Source organism: Aspergillus alliaceus, assembly GCF_009176365.1.
Source record: "Aspergillus alliaceus strain CBS 536.65 unplaced genomic scaffold BDW43scaffold_23, whole genome shotgun sequence".
Lineage (NCBI taxonomy): Eukaryota > Fungi > Ascomycota > Eurotiomycetes > Eurotiales > Aspergillaceae > Aspergillus > Aspergillus alliaceus.
This window is the reverse complement of record NW_022474706.1, coordinates 146,547-159,835: the sequence shown is the minus strand read 5'-3', so window position 1 is coordinate 159,835 and position 13,289 is coordinate 146,547. Positions and strand designations below refer to the sequence as shown.

General features: G+C 49.4%; 4 protein-coding genes across 4 annotated transcripts; 3 read left to right on the top strand and 1 right to left on the bottom strand.

The window, feature by feature from the left end:
* Positions 1 to 434: 434 nt before the first annotated feature.
* On the top strand, positions 435 to 2,312 carry BDW43DRAFT_319753 (uncharacterized protein; the record flags this gene model as incomplete). The annotated part of the gene is made up of 4 exons (XM_032048968.1): positions 435 to 565; positions 625 to 1,565; positions 1,620 to 1,782; positions 1,832 to 2,312. The coding sequence occupies 4 exons, from the start codon at positions 435 to 437 to the stop codon at positions 2,109 to 2,111; spliced, it is 1,515 nt and encodes a 504-aa protein (XP_031900069.1). The 3' UTR covers positions 2,112 to 2,312.
* Positions 2,313 to 5,888: 3,576 nt separating this feature from the next.
* BDW43DRAFT_276766 (putative glycosyl hydrolase) lies at positions 5,889 to 9,286 on the bottom strand. The gene is made up of 2 exons (XM_032041989.1): positions 7,552 to 9,286; positions 5,889 to 7,497 (listed from the first exon to the last, which is right to left on the bottom strand). The coding sequence occupies exons 1-2, from the start codon at positions 8,800 to 8,802 to the stop codon at positions 6,106 to 6,108; spliced, it is 2,643 nt and encodes an 880-aa protein (XP_031900068.1). The 5' UTR covers positions 8,803 to 9,286; the 3' UTR covers positions 5,889 to 6,105.
* Positions 9,287 to 9,682: 396 nt separating this feature from the next.
* On the top strand, positions 9,683 to 10,618 carry BDW43DRAFT_276765 (uncharacterized protein). Its single transcript, XM_032041988.1, has 2 exons — positions 9,683 to 9,985; positions 10,048 to 10,618. Exons 1-2 carry the CDS (start codon positions 9,794 to 9,796, stop codon positions 10,111 to 10,113), a joined length of 258 nt encoding a protein of 85 aa, XP_031900067.1. The 5' UTR covers positions 9,683 to 9,793; the 3' UTR covers positions 10,114 to 10,618.
* Positions 10,619 to 11,706: 1,088 nt separating this feature from the next.
* Positions 11,707 to 13,247, top strand: BDW43DRAFT_300414 (glycoside hydrolase family 76 protein; the record flags this gene model as incomplete). The annotated part of the gene is made up of 4 exons (XM_032044890.1): positions 11,707 to 11,782; positions 11,834 to 11,902; positions 11,992 to 12,626; positions 12,684 to 13,247. 4 exons carry the CDS (start codon positions 11,707 to 11,709, stop codon positions 13,245 to 13,247), a joined length of 1,344 nt encoding a protein of 447 aa, XP_031900066.1.
* Between the last annotated feature and the right edge of the window lie 42 nt (positions 13,248 to 13,289).

The window sequence follows — 13,289 nt, the reverse complement described above, 5'->3', positions numbered from 1 at the left end:
GTGGAGGTTTCGTTGTATTCATAGGTGGGCGGCAGAAGGGAAGGTGCAGGCGTTGACTCGATAGATCATGCTGGGCTGGCCATAGAGTCCACTCAATAACAGGAAGCCCTACCCTAGAGGGGAAAGACAATAAATAAACATAACTAAGAAAAGATAACCACTAGACGAATGGTCCTTGAACTATACTATAGGAGTTATAGCCTAGTCATCGACTACCCCGCAGATGCCCCTTGCTTTACCATATTCTTTCTTCTCAGGCCAATCAATAACCCTGCCACCAAAGCCTTTACCTAAGACAGAGTCGAATATTAACCCCCACAAAGAACTTGGCCAACCCTTTAGCGCTAAGAAGCGAGGACTATTTATCTTTGTTTACAGCTCCGCAGCAATACAGCCGTAACCTCGGTATCACAGTAAAGCAGGATTGATTCGAAATGTTGCCGGAGCAAGAGGAGACTGTAGCGAGCCTGCACGCTACTAGCAGCAGCAGGGAAGATCCCATTTGGTGGACTAGCCTCCTGTCTCTCGAGTGGGCTGTTGGAGAGAGATGGTGGAATCGGTCCTGGTAAGTAGTCATATTGATGGAGCTAGATACGTGTTCGTTGTTAGCTGAAGCCCATGAAGCTATGTGGGAGCCCTCATCTTCAACGCAGGCGCGCTCATCCTTCCCGCGCTCTATAATACCCTTGTGAAGCTCTGGGTCGCAAGGATTGATCCTTCTCTTGTTGTTACCACGGACATATATACCTACATTAACACCGTCGCTGAGGTGCTCAATGAGGGTTTACCGCGAGCGGTATGGGTAACGATCGCCGACAAACAAACGCGGTCGTTCGAATCCCGCTTAGGCCTGGCACATACTCTCATCATATTCCAGGCCATTCTGGGAATGATTATGAGCGTTGTGTTTGCCGGGGCGGCACAGGCATTCGCCTCCGCATTTGTGCCCCACGAGGTGCAGAAGAAGAGCATTAAGTATGTCAGGATCAGTGCCTTCTCGGCTCTGAGCTCTGCCATAGACTTTGCAGTTTCTAACTCTACTCGAGCGCTGGATAAGCCTGATGTGCCTCTCTTCATGAGCTCTGTCAAGGTGACGGTGAATATTGTTCTGGATTTACTGTTTATCTCCTCCTTCCATGTGGGCAGCTGGACGCCAGATATTAACATGCAAGCTGCCATTCGCCTGTGCTGTGAAATGACCGCGGCTGTTTGCGGGTTGCTCTACTTCTTCATGACGACAAGTATCAACAGGGACGGGCGTCATTGGCAATGGCGTGGCGAGAGACCTAGCTTGCACGCTTTTCTTGTGCTCTTTAAACCAGGGTTCATTACCTTCCTTGAGTCGGCGGTTAGGAATGCACTATATCTCTGGCTTGTACATACCGTTGTCTCAATGTCAGCAGACTATGCCACCGCCTGGACGATCTTCACGACTATTCGGTGGGGACTGGTCATGGTGCCGGTTCAGGCCTTGGAGGCTACGACCTTGGCATTTGTTGGCCATGCTTGGGGCGAGCTCAAGGATACTATCCCCTTGGTAGGTTTGTCTAGGCGAAGACTATTCAGTACGTATTATTCCCGTGGAAAAACGACCGCACCTAGGATGCTGATATCTGTAGCCGTTATTCGCCCAGCACTACTTTCCGTCATAATCGCTATCATTATTGAGATACCCCTATACATCATCTTTTCAATATGGGCTTGCAAACCATTTGCATTATTTCTGAGTAAATCCGAGGCCGTTGCCGAAATAACTGCACATATGTGGCAAACCATAGACTGGTGAGTTGTGGATTGCGGTAAAGCGATGGAAGATTCTAACAAGCCTAAGGTGCTACTTGATGTACGCTATATCTACTCAGCTGGCAGCTGTACTGCTCGCTACCCGCCCCATATGGTATCTAACGCAGTCCCTGATTTCAAACCTTTGCTATGTTCTTCCATGGGCTGTGGTCTGTCAGGTCGTTGATCTGAACCAGGCAAACGCATGGACCTATCATAGTCTTGTTTTTGGAGGAAGCTTGGTGTTTACCTTTGTGGAGATTATCATTGTCGATTTGTTGTGGTCTTGGAAGCTCCTGGGTGGCAAGCTATCCACTGGTACTGTTTGAGGTTTGCTAGGAAATAGAGGACAGCCATGTTATTTCTGTGATTATCTATGATCATGAGTCGAGGAGAGCTGGTGTATGTAAGAAGAGAAAATTCTCATTTCCTGTCAAGTACGACAACAACAAGACTCCATTGGTGCTCGCCATGTAGGATGAATAGGGTGAGATGGTAATGTGGCTGCTTGACGGAGGGACGGACGTGACCGGAAGGATGAGTCACCGTGTAGAAAGCATCATCTGGTTCGACGCTAACAATTGCTCAAGCACTGTACTGCGGCAAGAGATCGAGTTAAAGAAGCAGAATCTACCCACCCGCACGGACTTTATCAACGAGGACAGGTGCCCAGGGCTTATACAATTTGTGGCCCGAAACGACAATATCGAGTGTCTCAAATTATGGCTCGATCACGGAGCCGACCCATCTAGATACGATGGATATAATAGGACAGCTCTGATGGAGGACTTCCTCGAGAGTAACGATGACATGGTAAACGTACTGCTTGATCGTCGGGCTAATCCTGTCGCGTAGGATGGGCAGGGTTCATCCGCCTTGGGCGCCGCAAGTACCTCTTCCCTGAGCTGGGAGACGGCCAAACGCACCAATAAGGTCTTTCTTGAGAACGGAGATGATATAAATTTCACCGAGGCCACAATACCTGATTCCACAAATAAGGATCCGGGATTCGACCGTCCTTGCGCTCTTCCATTGTACGACTTTGCTTCGGCAGGCTCCACTGAAGGAGCAAAGCTACTCCTTGAGCACGGGGCCGATCCTACTGCGAAAGAACTCTCGGGCAGGAGACCAATGCATGCCGTCTTGGACGCAAATGACCTGGATCCGGCACTGGCCGAAAGGATCTTCACTATCATGGTGCGTGCGTCTGATGAACAGGGCGGGGATCTAAATCTGTATGACAAGTCACCCGGACCGACAAGAGAGGCCCCAAGAGAATCGAATATTAAGTTCGATGTAATGGAAATGATATCACAGAGATTGCGAACGGCATTTCAGGGCAACAGCCTTTTGTCGAGTCTGATTGCTGGTCCGCTTTGAATCATGCCCTACAATGTGGACCGTATCTCTGTGTGTAGGATTTCTTCAAACTTTGGATGATATGTTACCTTGTGTAAGTGATTATTATACCTCGAACATTCAATGGGCCTTTTGTGATCATTTTTGAATGTCAAATTTGTCTTTTTTGCTTCCTCTAACCTCAAGATGCCTGCCTAGGCATTGGCGAACTTTGTACTAGAATTGATGAGCTGTATTGGGGCATTGATATAATGTTTGCATATACAAAATGTGTCTTCCTGATTATGTAAAGTAAAAGATTGCGTTAAGATGTATCGAAATAAATTATCACATTCTAAGTATTATTATAAAGTCTAACGGTCTCGCAAGTGTAAAGAGGTGAACGATCATATACAGTCGTCCTCTGGTGAAACGAATAGAAAGGTATTCAGCCAGAACATGTCACAGCTTGCCCAATACATCATCATTATCCAGACATATGCCGGTACAATGGTGTCTTGTACAACGATCCAGATAAAATTGTCTCCGATTACCAGTGGGAGAGATCGACCTAAAAAGCCTATCGTTCAAAATTCTATCAATTACCTCCTGGTATAAAGTAAAGCGGATATCCCACGGAGTATCAGCGACCTCCTTGTATGGGGCGGTTGGAGATAGAGGACGAGCGGGCAAGATCCAGGAGAAACCCTCGACACTGTTCTCTGGGAGGTCCATGTCCTGCAATCTTCCAACGACTGGTCGACGGCGCGCTTGATAAAACGGCATATGGCGCAAATTGCTCACCATGGCATCAACTGGAGGGAAGATAGGCGTGCTTCAGCCGGGCGTCTTATCCATGTAGGAGATTAGGCCACGGCCATGGTTGTAATCTGTGTTGCCTGTATATTCACGAACCTTCAGGGCAAGATTGAAGAGCAACAGTATGTCGCTCTTGTCAACGGATGTTGACCCTTGAAGTCTGTATTGAGGCTCTCCACGAGCGAAACGTCATCCTTCGAAAAAGACAGTCTGGGGAACGAAATAGAATTACTGGCGTGGTTCTCCGGAAGAGGAGGTTGAAGCGTTGAACTTATGTCGGCCACAAACCAGGGATAATGGGGAAGACAGAGACGCCTTTCTTGCCCTTGCTCTGCAGAGGCGTAGCAAGGCTATAAAAATGCCATTTTGAGAGAAGAGCCCATCAGAGCTAATGCTGGGGTATCTCCGGCTTTGCTTCAGGTCTTGCATCTGCAGATCATCAAGAAGCCCAGAAGCTAATTACATGAATCTTTCAACTGGCGAACCCTCTCAGCACCCAATCGGTACAGCCGGCAGATTGGCCCATTAGGAGCGTTATTCTTCGCACCTATCAGCTCGCTAGGTACGTACGTCTCGTCTTATAGTTCAGGGACATCTCCCCAGTGTACTGTGTGATCTATTTTCTAGATTAAGTCTAGATCGCAAGATCAGGGAGAAAGCTCCGGTCCAGTTCAGCACCACCACAGTATGCAGCCAAAGAATTCATGGTTACGCCTACACCATGTCCATCCATCGTCCTGTGAGGCATTACGAAACCGAGGAGGACTCCATTCAGCATCACATTTGCTTGGATTCGTAGAATTGGCTGAGGATTAGTTCGGTCTTGACCGAAAGGTACCGGCAAAAAGTCTCCATATAAAATAGAATCAGATGATATTCTGCCTGGTTCCAAACCTGAATTTCCGCTGGGAGGCGGTACTGGTGTTGCTTCACCTTGAGCAGTAGGCGGTCGAGTATCTACTCCGGGGTGGGAGGGTGCACTTTGCACACATCATCACTTTGTCCAACTTTACGGTGCTCGACTAGATTTCCTCCCAGGAATGCGTGGTGGCCTATTAGCCTGTCAACGACTGTTTCTAGGATCGAGATGCCCGAGGCTGGATCTTCAAGGGTAGGGGTACAGAAATTGGAAATATGGAAATGGAAGAGGATATGATCTAATGAGGTTAGGCTACAAGCCTCGAACGATGGTGCCGTACACATGTTGTAAAGAATGTGAGATGTCGTTGCTAAGTTGGCCAGGTAGTTTGACATTTATATGTAGAAAATGGTCATAGGTATATGATCAGGAAGGGGAACAGGAACATCGTCTCTACGTCACAAAGGTTGGTATACAGCGAACACATATTATTTCCCAGGTTTCACATCGTTCCCAATAGTCACCTGGTTAACCTGGTTAATGTTGAATCAACCAGTGAGTGAGGCTACGTGAGGTACCCGGCCCACTAGGTTGTCCCTTACTTCCATGTCGAGCCATAGTTGAGCTACAGTTCTTGTATTTGCCTACGGTAACCCTAGGATGGGCTACCCAAGGCTTGACTAAGCCGGGCATGATTAGTTAGTATAATGTATAGACAGGTGACGATATTACTCTTAAGCAACTTGTGAGTTTCCCTTATTAATTCCATTGAATCATGCAGGCCTGGACTAATAAGCTAATCCTAAATTTGTAATGATAAAAGGGGGTCTACAACATGTTGCCTATATGTATACATCAACAAAGATAGCGAGCAATGCAACAGCCAGCTGTCACGAAAAATTCAATGCGTTATCCTTATCCACTGACAACCCCTCGGACACATCTTAGATTGATAAGAACTGTTCCCCAAAATAACGTGTACCCATTGTCCGTCCACATTGGTCGATACCTTTGGAATAGCAAAGGTCAAGGCATTCTAACAGAAGAGTAAAGGCATGACGTCTAGGAATCCGTTCTTCACGGTATTGTTTTATTAGCTGCAGATTTCATGGCATGACGTTGTTCATTATCCCTTCGAGAGAAATTAGCATGTAATTCAAGTTATGTATTTGCTATCTATACAGGTATATCAGCTATGACCTTCACTATCCAGGAGGGTAGTATCGATGTGAGCTATATTGTAAATAAGCAAACCCATTCAAGTCCAATATACCTTGTATATATTCAAGCAAGCCATATATAATAGCCTAGCTTTGTCCAATGACTTTCTTCTCCACATTGGCACCAGAAATAACGGCAACCCAGTTATTGCCCTCAAACTCCACCGTCAGGCTTAAGCTTTCCTTGGGGAACAGAGTCACATAATTATCAGACCAGTATACTGGGGTCAGTTCTTGGCCTTCCGCATCAGTGATCATCAAGTGCAAGAAGAAAGCTGGCACACCGGATGTATTCTCTATCGTGACTTCAGCCAGCGTCGAGCCGTGTTGCGAGGCGTATGTCTTCATGCTTGTCGACACGGAAACGGTGCGTATATCAGTCAGTCCCGTCAGAGGAGCGTATTCTCTCACGGGCGTGTTAACAAAGGTCGAATTGTCCCAATCGAAGGTCTCGACCGTAGGCGAGAGCCAGTAAACATTGCGGCTGAGAACAGTTTTCCTCTCCGGGTCCTGGAGCGTCAGTTTAAGGAACCCAACATCTTTCATCGTCTTCACCTCGGGTATTGTGGTCAATTCCTTCGATGCCGTTGGGGTTGTGTCGGTCGTGATGTTCTGGCTAGCGATGGGCTTGCCGTGAGAATCAATCAACTCGACTGTAACGATCCGTGTCCCCGACTTGTCTAAAGAGTGATTGATGATATGAACAGTGCGGGCTTCATAATCATAAGCCACATGCTCCAAACGAGCACCTACTTTCGTCCCAAAGTAGGACCCTATAGGGCGAAGGTAGTAATCGAACAACTGCCAATGCAGATTAGGCCAAGCGCCGTTCAGCATCCAGTAGATCAGTCCGGTAGCTGGACGACTTGCGTTCTGGCGGATAGCAAATGCCTCGAACTCAGACCGGGTCGCTTCGTAATCCATCATCTGCGCCTTGCGAAGATAATCCTCCAGTCCCGTTGGCGCGCCGTACCGTGCGAAGAGTGCCTCGTTGTAAATGGTGCGATCCTTGAAAGCCGAGTTATTCCTCCCCTGGTGCCATTGTGGCTTCTCTGGCTGCGTCCACAGACTCTCCAGATCCTGCTCGGACATGAATTCCTTCAAACTGCATATCTCTGGCGTCCCTACGCCTGACCCCTGCTCAGAGCCAAACCCAAATGCTGCCCCCAGTTTATCCGTGTACCAATAATTAGGCGGGACCCAGTCGTAAGGCCCATCCATCTTCATGCCGGATGGGCCCAGGAGTTCAGGGTAGCCACGCTTGCTCGCTGATGCGATGATCGGGTTAGGCCAGTCCATGCGACCCAGGGCGTCAACAAAGATCTTCGTAGCCGTGTCGTTGGGCCAGAAGTCCGATCCGACGAGGAATGCCAGCATCGAGGGATGAGCTTGCATCATTGCTCCTTCATGAAGCATGTTGGCTTCAGCGACTGGATAGTCTTCCTCTGTCCATTTCACGCCGTCCGCATCATGATTGTACTGTATCCATTAGCCCATAACATTATGCGAAGCATAGCAAGTGGTCAAACATACGTCCCATCCCTCCCATTTATCACAGCACTCCCATCCCGAAATCACCATCATTCCCATGCTATCGGCGAGCTCGTACAATTCCGGATGTTCCTGCTTTCCTTCCAATCGCACAGTATTTAGTCCCATATCTAGCATATACTGGAACATGGTCCCAAGACGATCGATGTCGAATCGTAAAAACATATCGGGAGTATACCCAGCACCCCTTACTTGGAATGGGTACCCATTAATGGTGAACTGAGTGTCTTCATACGAGTTAACCTTTGACGTAACGTGTCGGATCCCAAACTGCGTTTCCAGTGCAATATCCGAGATTTCATCGTCACCGACCGACACCTCGGCTCGCACAGTGTACAATGGCTGCTCACCCCATGCGGCCGGCCACCAAATTTCAGGGTTCTCTAGCAATACAGTATCTGAGATCGTGGTGGCCTTGTACGGCTCCAATTTGAATTCCTTCGAAAACGCGACCGTCTGCGATGCATCGTCGTTCGCCTGAACAGTACCATGCACAACACCACTGACGGCGCGCGCCTCGTGGTTCCTAACGTCTGTATTGATCGTCACGGTAACACTCTCGGTGCGTGAGCCCGTGAAGTCCGTTAGAATTCGTGGAGAAGACATGGAAACCGGTCCTGTCTGCTTGAGTTCTACGTCCCTCCAGACTCCGGTACCGTTGTCGGGCGGGTACGGGTTCCAGTCGACGAAGCCCTGCGCAAAGTCACGGAGGTAGTTTGTCGGGTGTGCCTGGATTAACAGGGCATTTTTGCCGGTCTGGATGAATGGGGTGATGTCGTAGCGTTGGCCGCCGTAGGAACCTTGTTGGGTCGTGTTCGAGGCGACTTGCTTACCGTTGAAATAGATATCGGCTTTTGAAGTAATACCATGGGTGATGAGGAAAATATGCTGGCCTTTTGGAGGTGCTACAAGGGTGAGCTCCTCACGGTAAAGCCATGGGGACTTAAAGGGGGTGAGGTCGATGGCCTCGAAGTTGTTTGAGTAGAACAAGTATGTGTCGTTGTATACATCATTCTCAATCAGGCCCGCCATGACGGTAGTCCGAGGGCCGACGCGATACCAGGAGCTGACATTATATGATGTAGGAAGAGAGAGTTCAGTCAAATTATTAGGGGCATGAAGCGCGGACTGCAAATGCCACCCAGGAACTATGGCGGTGTCTCCTGGAGAGGAGACACAGGCTGCGCTAAATGGCAATATAGCCATCGTGGACAGGAGGCCTCGCAGCTGCATGACGTCCGAAGATCGTTCATGCGCAGTAGGTTCAACGCTGGTTGTGGTAAAGCACAGGACAGGACGTGGTTGAGGGAGGAGTATGCAAGGGTTGAATTTATACGCAAATTCAGCACGCCCTGTGAAGTAAACACCAAAACTGGGGTTACTACCTAATCGCACAAATTTCGTATGCACTATTCAGATTTTCAAGGTAACCGTCTCATTGTTACATCGTGTTCGGATCATCCCGAGATTGTCGGTGACGCTCCGAAGTGCATGTCACGATGTTGATAGAACAGTGAAACCATGGATCAACAACTGAAGATCCTTTTCGGCAGTACCCCGCGTGTCTAAAGTACAAGGCCATTTTCCCTTATTCCAGTGGTATGACTGGGTAGTATTCATTAGCCAAGACTCGCATGTATGCAACACTGCGGGCACACACTCATGAGTAACATTATATGCGCACCGACAGTCTCACGATGAAGATTGTGTGTCAAGAGTAGGGGGTCTTATTTGATCCTCCATTAATAGCAATAGTCAAGATGGGCGTATTAAAGGTAGGCTCTCTCCAGCAGCTTATATATCTCGCACACCGTCGCTCTATTCCAGAGAGAGACCACGAGGCCTCCGTGAAGACGGCTCAACGGGCCATAGTAAACAACTAGGTAAGAGCTAGCACGCCACTAGAGCTTTCATTAATTCCAATGCTGCTTCTCAAGGTAGAGCGGGTCGGAGATGCCCGCGATGGTGACAAATCGGCATTCAAATGGCTGGTGGGGATTAAACGAACGAATACCGTCGGTCGGTTATCTCATTTGCGGCCTCGCTCAAAATAATAGTATTTAACAAGCAGGCCATTAATCCTAGCGCATCCCTTTGGAGATTGTAAAGCCGCCCGCAATCTCCAGTGAGCTTTCAGGCAGCTTGAATTCCAATCATCACCCTTTCCTTCTTTGTAAAGACAGCGGCCGTTCATCATGACAGTCATTGGACACCCGTACAAACTATGCCAATCGTCGGTGCAGAAGTTGGAGGCCTGGTGCTAGCCTCACATCTCAGTGAATATTCTAATATCAATGACTTCGTCATCGAAGCAGGGTCCGATTATATACGAGATCCGCTAGTCGGGGCCCCGGGCTTCCTAGGCGCCATGATTGCGAATCCGGATTTCAATCGGGACTATTTGACCGAGCCACAGGTCAGCTATGCCTGAGCCGTCCAGGCCATCGCTGTTTGTTTGTTGACAAGCGCCCTGTGCAGGTTCATGCAACAATCTTCAAATGGGTCAGCCCCGGGGCCGGATGGTTGGTAGTCCTGCGGTCTTGAACTTCTGGGTGCTCGTGTACCCTTGCGCGCGAACCTGGAGGCGTGGGTATCCCTAGGCAATGTTTGTGAAGGCGAGATGCCATGGCACGATATCTACGTAAGATACACACATACACGCCCCTGAACGAGACAACTAAGGCGTTACTTCCTACAGACAATTACATGAAGGCTGAGAATCAGGGCAGCTAGGGCCCGGTCCCCATTGCCTACCTTGATGTCTATTTCCCGTCCAATAAGGCATGGAAGGAAACATTCGCCCGCCTGCGCTGGGGCACTCACGCAGACCCGGTCGCAGGGCATAATGTTGTCCCTTTCACGCCGCCGCTATGAGTCAACGTGAAGACTGGCCAATGGGGTTATGTTGGGGCTTACTACAGCCAGTATGTGGCACAGCGCACAAACCTGCATCTGTTCGCTGAAACCATGGTGGAGCGCATGGTCTTGTTGAGGAAAGCCGATGATGGCTAGGCGACGGCCACTTGGATTAAAATCGGGACCGACGACGGTCAGTGGCAGGAAACCACCGCTACACGCTAGGTGAGCATGCGCGGAGGGTGTTTGAACTCCCATGGCTGCTGGAACTGTCGGGTATTAGCGCCGCACCTCTGTTGCAAAAGCACAGTGTCCCCGTGCTGATCGACCCGCCAGGGATTGGGGGAATTCTTCAAGATCATTGCATGTCTACTGTTAAGCTTGAAAGTAACAGAAGGACAGATCTCTGCAGACTTCGCCCAGGGCCCAAAGGTAGTTTAGTCCTCGGTCGAGCTCCACGAAGGAAACTTGGGGTAGTCCTACATAACCTCCCTTTTTTAAGGGGGTCGATACGTATCCGATCGCCCAACATTCATGACAAGGCCGAGTACGATCCAAAGTATCGCTCTCACCCGCTAGACCTGAAGATCCTCGCCCGACACACTCAATTCCTTGACAAGATTGCTGGGACAGAGCCTCTCAGCTCACTCCTCACATCTGGGGCAGCGCCAAAGGCTGTTGGCAATCTAGCTGATTTGCATCAGGCCAATGTCTCTTCCATTGCTTCCACCCAGTAGGTACATGCGCCATGGCGCCTTCAGAGTTGGGAGGAGTTGTCGACACTCAGCTGAATGCTTTATGGCACGCGGCATTTAAGAGTGGTCGACACCCGTATATTTCCTCAAGAAACCTCGTGGACACTATCCATGGGACAATAAACCAGTTGAGAATGTGATCGGCACTGACCGCGTGGTGTTGTGTCGTTCTTAAGTTTTCCTTGGAATGTGGCCTTATCCGGATCTGTCAGTTATTATCAATAGAATCTCGACTCCGTCACTCTACACAAGGCCTTCTGCTCGGTTGGTGAGATTTTAACTTCACTTCTCCATAAGGCATTGGTCCTGAGTGCAATTTAAATTTGCGGAGAGCAGTAATGTTAAGTTGAGTTTCGTGAGCCTGATTATGTGTTGCGCCAGCGTCTCGCGGTTGTTTCTATGCAACCACAACATTCCCACTATTGGAATGTCGATTACGATTGTGAGGCACGATAACAATCATTGACTATAGCCCGAGGACTTTTAATCCTCGATCTGGCCCTCAGCGACGTATGACACACTCATAATGCGAAGACCATGGCATCTCATCCTGACACTGCTGGTCAGTGTCCAGGCTATCGAGATTGAAGTAGACAATCCAGGTAAGACACTGCAAAATATCTCGAATGCTTGGGCACTACTCACAAAATCAGAATCAGTGAAAAGAGCCAGCCATGCGGTGGCCAAAAACATGCTTGCTCACTATACCGGCATGAACCCAGGTACAGAGCATCCATGCCCCTCTACGTTCCACGGCTTAGAAGACTGACCAGATGCGGCTTGCTTGTGCCCTTGTTTGCCATATATATAGGCGATGTACCGGGCAACTTACCTGATCCTTACTATTGGTGGGAGGCCGGTGCGATGTTTAGCACGTTGATTGATTACTGGTTTTACACAGGGGACGATACGTGGAACGATATCACCATGCAGGCCGTGCTCTGGCAAGCAGGCGACGATGGGACATTTATGCCAATGAATCAGACACGCACCGAGGGCAACGACGACCAATCCTTCTGGGCCTTTGCAGCCATGTCAGCCGCTGAGCGAAATTTTCCCAATCCACCTGAGGGACAAATAAGCTGGCTCGCCATGGTCCAGTCAGTGTTCAATACTCAGGCTCGGCGATGGAACACAGAGACTTGCGGTGGGGGGTTGAGGTGGCAGATCTTCAGCTTCAATAACGGATACCATTACAAGAACACAATTTCGAACGGCTGCTTCTTTAATCTAGCCGCACGCTTGGCCAGGTACACGGGAAATCAGACATACGCCGATTGGGCCGTTCGCGCGTGGGACTGGACAACATCGGTCGGGTTCATGACAGAGGAGTATCTGTTCTGGGACGGGGCGGACGACCTCAAAAATTGCACCGTATTCAACCAACTTCAGTGGACGTACAACTCCGGGGTGTATCTTCTCGGCGCTGCCACCATGTACAACCTGGTAAGCGCATCGTTGTCGCCTTCAACTTCTTCAAATCGGTCAAGGCTAACGTTGCAGACAAATGGCGATCCGATCTGGAGGGAACGGACTGAGCGCATTCTCAACGCCACAAAGGTTTTCTTTACGAAAGACGTAATGTACGAACGAGCCTGCGAGTCCGTTAACACTTGCGAGGTTGACCAGCGGTCTTTCAAAGGCTACCTAGCCCGGTGGATGGCAGCGACTACCCAAATGGCCCCGTTTACCATTGATGAGGTAATGCCCAAACTACGCGCCTCGGCGAGGGCAGCAGCCAAAACGTGCACCGGAGGGTCAGATCAATCGTCCTGTGGTCTCAAATGGACATCGGAGAAATGGGATGGTAGTGATGATGTAGGTATCCAGATGGCTGCATTGGAGGTCATACAATCGATTCTCGTCGGCGACGTTGATCCCCCGGTAACAGATAATACGGGAGGCACCAGCAGAGGCGATCCTAGTGGCGGGTCTAAATCTGAGGATCCGCAAACCCATAGTCTCACCGGGAGCATTACTGCTGCGGATCGTGCTGGAGCCGGTATCCTAACCGTTCTGATGGCGCTACTAGTGTTCGGAACCGTGTGGTGGGCGGTATATGAGTAATCGATGACTGACTGTGAATATGTTGAAGACTTTTCTCGTGTT